At 40.3% G+C, this 11,835-nt stretch overlaps 1 protein-coding gene across 10 annotated transcripts in view; it reads left to right on the plus strand.

The window, feature by feature from the left end:
- The window catches only part of SOX5 (SRY-box transcription factor 5), a 421,524-nt gene extending 414,671 nt beyond the window's left edge, over nucleotides 1-6,853 (plus strand). For all 10 annotated transcript variants that reach the window (XM_034782427.1, XM_034782373.1, XM_034782420.1 and 7 more), the window contains exon 15: nucleotides 1,395-6,853. In XM_034782427.1, coding sequence (XP_034638318.1) covers nucleotides 1,395-1,698 — 304 coding nt within the window. In that variant the 3' untranslated portion in view covers nucleotides 1,699-6,853. The remainder of the gene's footprint in view (nucleotides 1-1,394) is intronic.
- The last annotated feature ends 4,982 nt before the right edge of the window (nucleotides 6,854-11,835 follow it).

Here is an 11,835-nt window from a genome sequence, read left to right on the forward strand (position 1 = left end):
GTTGAGGCAACTATATTGTTTTGAAAATAAGAAGTGATGCTCGCAGGTTAGCAGGCTTCCCTAGGACAGCAACAAGCAAGTATATTAAAAATGTGGCAAATAATTCCAAATAAATGTTCAGTTGCTTGGGACTGCTTAGTCTTTCGGGATCGCTGTGCTGTGCAAGGCTTACTGGGCAGTCAGTGAACAGTCAGGCTCAGGAACAGGGGACGGTTTCATTCTTAATTAAAAATGTTCATCTCAAGAGATTTCACCCTGTCTCCTGTGGCAAGGCTTTTCAGTACAGATGGACACACCACTGATGACATTACAATATGCAGCATGTACTGAAGGGTATTACTGCAATGGAATTACTTCATGCAGCAAGGAAACAAAAGGAGCATGAATTTTAAACCTCTAGGCTTGTTAGGACCCTGGAGCTTCTCAGGGAAATAAACTCTGGTACAACACAGCTAGTGTTCTACATGAAAAAGGAATTTTGATGGCCTGAAATAATTCTGCTTTCATTATCTTGTACATGTTTCCAAGGCTTAAATGTCCTATAGAGGATTTTTATCAAACACTGATGTTGCTCTATTTATTTTAAAACAATGTATGTCTAAGTCTGGCTTTTCCTAGTTTTATCTGCCATCCCTGAGAGGATCTACTTTTTACCAATATCCCTCACTGTTCCAGGGAGTTGTCCATACCTATCAATGATCCCTCTTCTCCTCACCCACCTGTCTGTGGACATTGCATAAGCCAACTCCAAGGTTACATGGAGGTCTTGGGGATCACCCAGGCTCCCATGTGGGTCCCAGAAGACCTTGTGCCCCTCCCTACAAGCCATCAGGTTTCTAAATAAACTCCACATTCCTAGCCTATGTCAGGCTTTCAAATGGAAGCCTGGTCCTTTTCCCCGTGCCACGAACAGACTCCCTCAGGAACTCCCTCCACCCACCACCTCTCTCCTGACACCAAAACCTTGCTGTTTGTTTTTGGCCCTAGTTGCACTCTGCAACTTTTTGGGGGGAGGAAGGGGGCGGGTCTTTTTTAATCATTGGACCATGGGTGGCAGGATGTTTGTCATTGGCTGTGTGCTCGTAGACATCCCATTCCCCCAGTAAGGAACCATGAGCCTTAGGCAACCTCCAAAGTTCAGATACAGATCAAACGTGTCCAGAGTTTGGTGGTGTTTGAGTCAGTGATTTGGTTCAGGCCCCTAACATTAGTCATAGGATCAAGTGTCAAAGCTTGGAAGATTATGGGTGGGAGGTGTCTGGTGTGGATCATCGAGGGACCCACTCCACCAAACCCAATAATGATAGTCCTTGTGACTTTATAGGAACCTATAGGAATAGGAACTCTCTTTGCTCCTGCTCGTATTTAAATCCCCTTTTATTTTTCAACAACAGGCAACAAGCACAGATTCCTATCGCCACCGCCGGTGTCGTCTACCCAGGAGCCATCGCAATGGCAGGAATGCCCTCCCCCCATCTGCCATCAGAGCACTCGAGTGTGTCCAGCAGCCCGGAACCCGGGATGCCTGTCATCCAGAGCACTTACGGCATCAAAGGCGAGGAGCCGCACATCAAAGAGGAGATGCAGGCCAATGACATCAATGGAGAAATCTACGATGAGTATGATGAAGAAGAGGACGACCCTGATGTGGACTACGGCAGTGACAGTGAAAATCACATTGCAGGACAAGCCAACTGATAAGGGTCCAAATATTGTGTGACCTTACAGGACTTCAAGGAAAAAAAAAAAAAAGCCCCACCTGGTTTATCCTTACCAGTGGCCAAGCACATTAACTTTCTCATACACTGACTGTTACTTTAACTGTTAGTCTTAACTAGTTGGGACATCAGCTGACTAATAGACATCAGCCTGCATTTAAAAAAAAAAGGCCCAGAAGAAAGAAAACAACGACGATAACAACAACAAAAGAATGAAATAAGCTATGGGTAAAATAATGCCAGTAATTCAGCTGCTATACCCAAGCACTGAAGTCTTACCCGTCGACCTTTTATTATTATTTTTTTTTCCAAATAAACTTTATGGCTGTTTGTTCTACAATGTTCTAGAAATTCTCACTCAGGTACACAGTGCCAACAAGTGGCTTGTGAATGTGTTTTGTTGTTTTGTGCTACAGTTTAAAGAGAAGTAAATTTTTTTTTTTTTTTTTTTTGGTAATGCACCTGACAGGAAAAAAAAAAAAAGACAATTCCTTTTACCCCTCTGCCTCCTCCTCCTCCTTTTCCCTTCTCCTTTGAATATTTAGGGTTGGAGGCACGCATGTGTGTGTATGGTGGGGAAGGGAGTTGGGAGTCTGTTTCTGTAAACCCCAACAAGTAATTATTTCCTTTCTAGAGAGGACTTCTCTTCATCAGTTGCACACCACACTGAGTCTTTGAGCAAGTGCCAAATTTGTACTAAAGCGCTGAACTAGTTCAATTTTATTTTTCCGGTTGGTCGCTTTTGTTTCTTGTTCTGTCTTAAGTTAGGACAGTGTTATGTCTTAGACAATCCCTTGAAGAACCTAATATACCAGCAGCTGGTGAGATTAGACTTTGTTTTCTTTTCTTTTGTTTTTTTAAAGGAAACTGTAGGTGCCGTTCTCAGGTGAAAGTGAGAGAGACATAAAAAAATTTAGAGAAAAATATTTTATGATCTTGGATTTTTGTGTGTGCGTGTTTATGGTACTAATAAGAATAATATTGGACCATTGTGAGCAAAAACCATATTCAGGATGAAATCCCACATCCTCCAAACAACTTGGTCTGTAAGGAGCCTTTGCTTTTAATTTACACTTCAAATGGCAACATAAAAAATGTCCAGAACAGACCCTTGTTTAGAACAGGGCAGGCAAACTGGAAGTACTAACCTCTAGAACGAGCCAAAATGGATGAATCTGGTGCTAATCCATAAGGCAGATCTTGGCTGAGACGCTGCTCTCTCTACCCACTTGGAACACCCACAGGCGTCAGTGGGATGTTTGTGCAAGGAGAAAGAACAAAATAACAATGAAGCAATTGTCCCATCCACAGTGGGCAGCAAAATTTGACGTATAGCACACAAATCCTGAGCCTTTGAAGTTCCAAAAGGGTTGGAGACCAGGAAAATAAATAAATTCCCTCAAGCTCTAACAGATATTGGTAAGGTTGTTCTGTGCCTCAGTCATCTCATCTGTAAATTCTGTCCTGTTTACACATGGGCATGCACATTTGAGACAATGGAGCTGCACACATATAACCCTGGGCAGAATTTAGCCCATTGTATTTTCAGCAATCTAACTGACAATTCTACTTTGTTTCAAAGAAAGAAGTAAACATAGTGACACAAAGCATTCTGATCCTTCTCTAAAAAGAGTGCGCCCAGTTTCATGTGGTAAGACAGCAGGCAGCAGCATTACCTAACCCTAACAGGAAAAGGATACCTCTGATTTCCAATGCAGCTCTGTCCTAGGAAGCGCGGTCTTATGTTACAGAGAAAAGCTTTCCATTGAGGCACTGTTTGTGAATGTAGGGCGCCATCCTACAGATCCTTGCTCACATCACTAGTCCTTACTCACAGGAAGACGCTCAGTATCAGCATCACTGGGAACTCCTCGTGTGAGTAAGGGCTACATGTATTAGCATTGGCAGGATCCAGGCCACAGTACTCACCAGTAGATTCAGGGCCCTGACCCTGAAGCCAGTTAAATTTTAGACCTGGAGCAGTCAGGCCTCACAGATCCAATTGCAGGATCATGGCCTTACTTTGCCTGAAGACATACCACTTGAAGTGTAAAGCTCCTTCTGAAGACCTTGTGCAAAGCAAATGACAAACAAACAAATGCCATTTAAGAGTTAGACAATACTCCAATGAATGGTTTGGATGTGTGATAGCTTCACCCCCATGCCATCTTTTTTTCTCCCTTCTTTTTCTTTAGTTTCCCTTTTTGATTTCCACCTCCACATCAAAAATTCTTTTCAGTTTTTCTCGCTTTCAGAAGACTTGCTCTGGGGTTATGCTTGGAGTAGCTGATCACATCCTCCATGTCAGAGGGTTTCTTTGGTTTTGTTTGTATTTGATGACTGTATTTTTTTTTTCATTTGAACTGCCTCTTTCTTGCTAGTGTTGTAATGGTAATTATAATAATAATAATAATAATGGTCAGCTGTTCCCAGATTAGTAAATTATGTATAATTTATTTCCCTTTTTTCTACCTTATTTTATTCTGTTCTGATTTGGCAGTGCAGCAAATGAAGCTGTTAAGATATTTAAAATTGCTGCCCAACCCTGCTTTTTTATATAGACATATAAAAAACTCACTTCTTCCCATGCTCACCCCATTCTTAGTTCTTCATTTTAATTTTGGCCCCCGTCATGACAACTTCTGATGTTTATTATGATGGAGTGAATTAATGGAAGTGTTGTTTTCAATCTTAATTAACTTCTGCTCTCTCATCACTCATTTTAGTTATTTAATTACACCAGTCATCTAGAGCCAATTTTTTTAAGCACTCTGTTTGGATAAGAAGAAAAAAATAGACAATTGTTTTTATATCATTATTATGTACAATGTGAAAACAGATATTTGCTTTTTTTTTTTAATTTGTTCCCTGTCTTTGTGAACAAATTATTTCTGACTCTTGTGGATTCACCTCACATTTGCTGGTTGCTTGATTTCCACCATGTTATAGAGATGCTCTGGTTTAATTATGTGACTTCGGGCTACGAGAATACTTTGTTTTAGCTCCAGGTAGGTGCCACCAAGGCAGGCATGGTTGGAGCAAATCTTAAATATACATGGTAAAATTCTGGCCTCATTGAAGTCACTGGGAGTTTTGCCTTAGACATCAGTGGGACTAGCATTTCACCCAAAAAAACTATGAGCTTGATACTCAAGGCCTCACTCATGGGAGTAGCCCTGTTTAAGCCAATGGGCCTAGGAGCACTTGTGGGTGAGTAAGGGCTGCAGGACTAAGCCCTCGTCTTCATAATGGGTGATGTGACCGAATTCCTTTTGGGGGAGGGGTGGGAGAGGGGGCTGTGCTTTACATTCTGTGTTGTCTTTGCCTGAGACTCAGAACGAATGCTAAAAAAGAAAAAAAAAATGCTGACTTTATTGCAAACCAACCTATACCTGAGAGACTACGGTAGGACTGGGGTTTGGGTCAAAGCTGGGTAGCTTGTTAAAGACCCTGCATTTCGATGCTGAAACCGATCCAGTCCAACAAAGCACTTAAGCATGTGCTTAAGTACTTTGCTGGATCACAGCGCCCATATGTCCTATAGTATTAAAACACCCATGTTTGAAATAGAGGCCCTATTTTATTGATTTAAAAAAACGACAACAGGTATCTATAAAAGAAGTTCTTGTCTTGTTTCTTTCTTTTCCTGGGTTTTGTGTCCTTATGACACTGAGAAAAACCAGGTTAGAAGAGATTAGGATAGTATTAACCTAAAAGAGCACAAAAAGCCTAGCGTATATGTGGGCCTAGCTCGCCTCTTTCCTGGGAATCTATATAATGACGATCTTCTTGTTAGAATTTTTGTGTTGGTCGCACGTTTCGTTTCCTCTGAAATCAGGGCAGTTTCTTACTCCAATGTGATTCAAACTTCTCAGAGAGTAATACCAGCAGTGGGGAAAAGAGGGTCAAAAGAAAAAAAATTGAGGGACTGACTGGTAAGCTCAATGAAATAACACATAATTCTTTCTGAATTTATTCATGCCTTATATTAGTAAAATAGGATTTTTAAGTGCATTTAACATCTTTATTTAACCGTTCCGCTATATTAATCAGGCCCCCAGAAAAGAACACTAGCTACTATTATAGAATTTAATTAGTTTTGTAACCAAATCCTCTTATTACAAATGCATATGGAAGAAATTCTTTCTGCATAGACATTATTTCAAAGATTTGGTTTCTGCAGTAGACTCTTTCTTTAATTAAATCATTTTTTTTTAGAAAGTAAATTGTCTTTAACCTTTTTACAGCACATTTTCAAAGCTTTTTCTTTTTTAATCCAAAGAGATGAGCTGCTGTTGTCGCTGAAGAAGACTCTGACATTACGTTTGTAACATCAAAAATAATTACACACAATGGAAACTTAGACCTCACTTAGCAAGAATTCAACTGCTAAAATTAATCGCAACTGCATAATATATCATACGTTTAAGGGCATGGTTTATCATATATGAAATATTTTGTCTGCCCACTTCTTGATAGAATCTTCCATTTTGCAAGGAAATGTATGTACCATAATTCATTAGATGTGGATCCAAGTGTATCCTCAATTCACAGGGCATGGGATGGATGTTTAGTTTGGTTAATATTTACATTTTCTTCAACTTTATCTTAACTTGTCAGTTTCCCAGATTGAAGAACATGTCAAGTTTGTTTTTTCTACTGACTGATTTCTCTACTCCCCAGTGTTTTTTGTCACTGGTTTGCTGAAACAGTATTTATATAGCTCCATTGGCTCTAAAGCTCTTACTCCTTCTAACATTTTGGATTTTACAAGTGAAAAGAAAAATAGAAAAGAAAATAGAGACAATCAAATGCCTGGAGCTTAAAACAAAGTATGTGCAACCTACCATCTCACTTGAAATTTAATAAAATAAATAATTATGTAAATATAACATAGAGTTATAGATTTATATTTTGTTCATAACACATAGTGTAATATAAGTTGTATATTTTCATGTTTTGGTTTTATGTTATCATTCATGCCACAATAAATAAAAAAATCAGGAGTTGATGTACTCTTTAAAAAAAATAAGATGTGGGTTGCCACCATGCTGGGTTTTTTTGCATTCCCCTTTTTTCAGTATTATTGCCCTACAAGGCACCAATAAAAACAGCAAATGTGTTCTTTACTTAAACTGTGTTTCTGTTTCCCACTTCTTACAGCCGAGGGGTGCTGTTTAGTTTTATCAGACGAATAAAACAAGATACAAAAAATGTAAATCCAGATTTCAAGTACTCAAAAATTCAAGGTTGTACAAATCCCAGGGGCCAAAATCTTTCCTGGTGTAATGTCAGTGAAATGTCAGGAGAAAAATTTGGACCCAGAGATTTTATTCAGGCCACATGCAGATAGGAATGATTTCCAAAGTACAGATCTGGATCTAGATACTGGCCGCTGTGAATGTAGGGCTGCTTGGATCCGAGCTTTGGTTCAAGCCCAACTCTAAACAATACATTGATTTAGTTTTGCTAATTTATAAATATAGCTATTAGGTTCAGGAATTCAAAACAAATTCAGGGAAATGCTTGATAATCCACAAAGATAAATAAGTACTCAATCAATAACCCTATTCACAATTAACCTGGATTTTAGGGCATATTGACTAACCGCTCATTCAGTTTCCACAGTAACGTGGCAGAAAGTGAGGCAAAATCAGTGCAAGCTTCCCACCATCTCCATCTTCCCCCCAAAAGAAAACTGACAAAAGCAAAGTACAAATTCAGGTGGCTGCAGTGTGTGTGTGCCCCTATACGATTCAAAAGCCACTCATAACAATGAGACAGGATGCTTGGGAAAATGGGGAGCAGCATATAGCCATTAAAGGATGTGATCCCGCAAATCCTTACGCCTCTGAGGTGCTCCATCAAAGGCCTCCTTGTGTGAGTAAGCAGTTGTAGGGTTGAGCCTGAACTTGCTGAATCAATATCCACGCCACAATATGTAGCTCTGATTTTTGCAAGCTGGGAGGCTCTTCCTGTGGGTAACGTAGCACCTTCAACTCTCACTAACTTCATTAGGATGGGAGGGCCCTCAGCATGTAAAAATGAGGGACTGGGAACAGCTTTAACAAAGCAGGGCTGCCTGACACTAGTCTCCACACCAGTGCTTGTGAGCAGTAGACAACAGAAACACACATCTTGCAACATGACACAGTCGTCAACAACAAAAAGAAGGAGGCAGTGGCTACACACCAAGAAGTGTCGGGGTCTCGTTTGCCAGGAAAAGTACTGGACTTCACAGGGGCACAACACACACAAACAGTAGCCCATTCATCAGTCACACAGTGTATATCACAGAAGTGCACCTTATGTGTACAGTACACAAAAGTCACACCAAGAGCAGTCCCCCAAGACTCCCCTCTAACACAACACATGGCATCATGGACAGTTAATGTTGCAGATTAGTTGTGCTCTGTCTTTTCCATGTCATGGCCCCTAAATTACTGCTTGTTCAGCCTCCAGGCCCAACTAGCTTGCTGCAACCTTTTACACAGGTGATTCTATTGACCTTATGGCAAGCGTTACAACTGCTAATCCCAATCCCACACACCTCACTGAACAGAAGGCTGGCGTTTGTCATCTGTACCGTCGCAGCTCAACTATCGGGGGGCAGAGGGGCATGACTTTTTTATGGATAGGCTGGTGTATAGCAAAATCCAAGCTTTGACCTATAATGGCTGGAAAGGGGGAGTGTGTGAGAGAGCGACAAATTGAGAACAAGAACTATCCAATTTGTAATCAAACTCTAAGGTTAAGCTTTTCAAAAAAGGAACCTAGAGTTAAGGCCCTCAATCCACAGAATAAACATTTCAAAAGCATCTAAGTGACTTTTGGAAGTGACATCCCCATGTATCTGCCTGATTTTTCAAACTGCTGCACATCCACCAGCTCCCAATGGCAGCCAGGGGAGCTGGTGTTGCTCAGTAATTTTGAAAGTCAAGCAGGTCCCTCAATATGGATTTAAGAACCTAATTTTAGTTTGGACTAAATTGAACCCACAATGGAATTTAGTTAAATTGTGCTGTTGCTGGAATGGAATCTAGTTCAGTTTTCCAGTGTTGTGATGGCTCTGTCAGGCAAACAGAAGTAAAAGCTTGTTTAGGTCACTTACGTAAACAGATTTGACTGGTTTTCTATACACAAAGTGCCACTTTTCAGAATAGCACCACACTTCAGGAGAGAGACTTGTGACTCTGGCAAAGTCATTCCTTTTCACATTTTACAGACGTGGCTGGTGGAGTTTTGTGTGTGTGAAGGCACATGTAGTGTTTTTTAAAATCTGTTGCAGGAACCCAGGTGAGGGGTTGAGAAAGGTTCTGGGGAGACGCGCTGCACTAAGCGAGCAAGAAAAGGAGATGTTAAGGATAATTTTTTTTCTAAGTAAATTCCCTTGTTCAGTGTTAGAAGAAAACAGCCTTTTTTTAGGATTTACCAGTGGCGCATAAATAAGAGGAAAAGAAAATGACAATGCTCAATCCTCTCCAACCATGATATTTGATAAGTCCATGCAACAGCCTACGTGGAATGGACACTTCCAAAAGGCAATGAACATTAACCCAGCAAGCAGGGAATATAGGTCAGCTCATTAATCTACACACTGGGGAGTGATGCTGAAAATATTTATAAAGCCTTTTTGCTTAGGAAGGAGATAAGAATAACTATGACATTATGCTAAAAACAAGTGTGATGAACAGATAATTCCTAAGAGCAATCTAACACACAAATGTATGCATTTACCAAAAGGTGCAAAGATCCACGGAAAACGTGGGCGACTATAAAGCACCCTAGATGAACAAGCAGAGTATTGTGACTTTGGTGTCAACACTTGAGCGATCATCTAGTAATTAGGATTTTAAACAAGGGGCTTTCAGAAAAACTACAGAAATACAGCCAGGGAAACTACAGGGCAACTGATGTCTGCTCAGTCACTGAACGCATATGTCAGAAACATAAGAAAAGGAAATGTGTTCGCTAAAGCAAAGGAATCAGAGACTTAGGCATCACTCACCTTTGCTTGGGCTAGCTTACAGGGATTTGTGTCCAGAGTGTTTATGAACAGGCTTAGACAGCTGATCTCAAGAGTTGCACTAGTTACTATTGTTACTATTTGTATGACAGTACTATTGCCTGGGTTCCACTGTGCTAGACACAATACGTAACCAGAGACAGTCCCACAGAGCTTACAATCTGAACGGATAAGGCAGGAAAGGGGCAGGAGAATGTATTAATAGCCCCAATTTACTGACCTGGATTCTAGTCTGGTTCATGTATCATTAATGAAATCATTGGCTAATTTCTGACTGCAGAATATGGCTATTGAGGATTCATAGGGCAGAAAGCTTGACTTGCAGGTTCCGTGCTGACTTTTCAGGGCTGGCAGCTAGAAAACACTCGTGTGAGTGTGAGCGAGAGAGAAAGAGAGCAAAAAACATGTGTACGTACAGAAATTAACTTGAAAATTTTGAGCTGGAAGTCATTGCAGGAGAAAAGCCATGGAATCCTTGCATTTTTTCCAGTCACTTTCCTGACATGATTGTGCTCTTTCCCTGTAAATTAGTCCAGGCAGATTAGCCTCTGCCTATGTTTTCGTTTATTGCCCACTGCAAACACATACACACATTCTCATTGGTTCTAGTCCACTCTTTGTATGATTGTTTAAAATCTCCACAGTGCTGAGGCTTGTCCCTGTAGGTTCTTCACAGTGAGGCAATATCCCTTTTTGAGTTTTCATATTGGTGGAGCTGGTATAATCTCTTCTCAGAAAATCAGCTGAAACTTATTCCCATTCATCAAGATGTTCCCTTTTAACTCAACCCAGGGATCCACTTTACAATTGACAGGCTATGGATACAGCACGGTACTCATCTCTCTTCCTAATCTATGTGCTTGCCGCAGTGCTCATAAATACAGTAAGAACGGTCATACTGGGTCAGACCAATGGTCCATCTAGCCCAGTAGCCTGTCTTCCGACAGTGGCCAATGCCAGGTGCTTCCAAGGGAATGACCAGAACAGGGCAATCATTAAGTGATCCATCCCATCATCCACTCCCAGCATCTGGCAGTCAGAGGCTTAGGGACACCCAGAGTGTGGGCTTACATCTCTGACCATTTGGCTAATCAATGTAATAGTGAACTCAGTTTTCACTCCTTCACAAGCACTGTGTGGCCTTAGGGCAGTCAAAAACTGACATCAACACTGTTCATTTCTGAACCATTAATTGAATCAAAGCAAACAGTTTGGGGTGGGATTAAAAATGTATTGATTAAGGGCTTGTCTTCATGCAGAGCTGCACTAATTTAACTTAAGGTGTGATTTTAAACTAGTGAAAGAGACTGTGTGGATATTTATTTTGATTTCAATCATGCTTATTTTACTTTAGCTTAAGCCCATTAGGAACAGGTTTAAGATTTACCAAAATAAGCCACTTTTAAACCAAAATAAGAGCTTCAAAACAGAGGCATTCGCACCAGTTCAATTAATTTGGTTTACTTAAAATAGTGCCTGTTTTTGTGCCTGCAAGGCCTAAATTGGTTTACTCCCTAATGTACACACAGTTATATTAGTATAAAGGTGTCTTATAGCAGTATAGCTGTTTCCCCTTCCCATACAGAATTAGCTATACTGGTATAAAGCACTTTCATACCAATATAATCCACATTTGGGGCAAACAGTTTTTGTGTAGCGGCAAGGACTTAAACTAAACCCCATTCTTATACTGAAATATGAGGGTCTCCACAGAGGTTTGCACCAGTTTAATTTCATAATTTAGGTTATACCACTGCAATTTTTTCATGCAGACAAAGCCTAAACTTACAAGGATGTATGACTTCATGAAAATTACTCAAACTCCTCTCTAAGACTGCTATAATAATACCTACTTCAAAGGAGTGTTATGAGGCTTAATTCATTAATGGCTGCAAACTACTTTGAGATCCTTGGATTAAAGGCACTACAGCAGTGCAAAGTATTATTAGCTAGAGGAAAAAGCTCTGAGACAAGCATGGCATTAAATGTCCAGGCTTCAAAAATCAAAACCAGGGGTGGGTTAGCTCAATGTCCCATTTTATTTTCAGTTCCAAAGCTCAAAATACTTTAAAAAAAATCATATTATGCCCT

Source organism: Trachemys scripta, chromosome 1 (genome assembly GCF_013100865.1).
Source record: "Trachemys scripta elegans isolate TJP31775 chromosome 1, CAS_Tse_1.0, whole genome shotgun sequence".
Taxonomy (NCBI): domain Eukaryota; kingdom Metazoa; phylum Chordata; order Testudines; family Emydidae; genus Trachemys; species Trachemys scripta.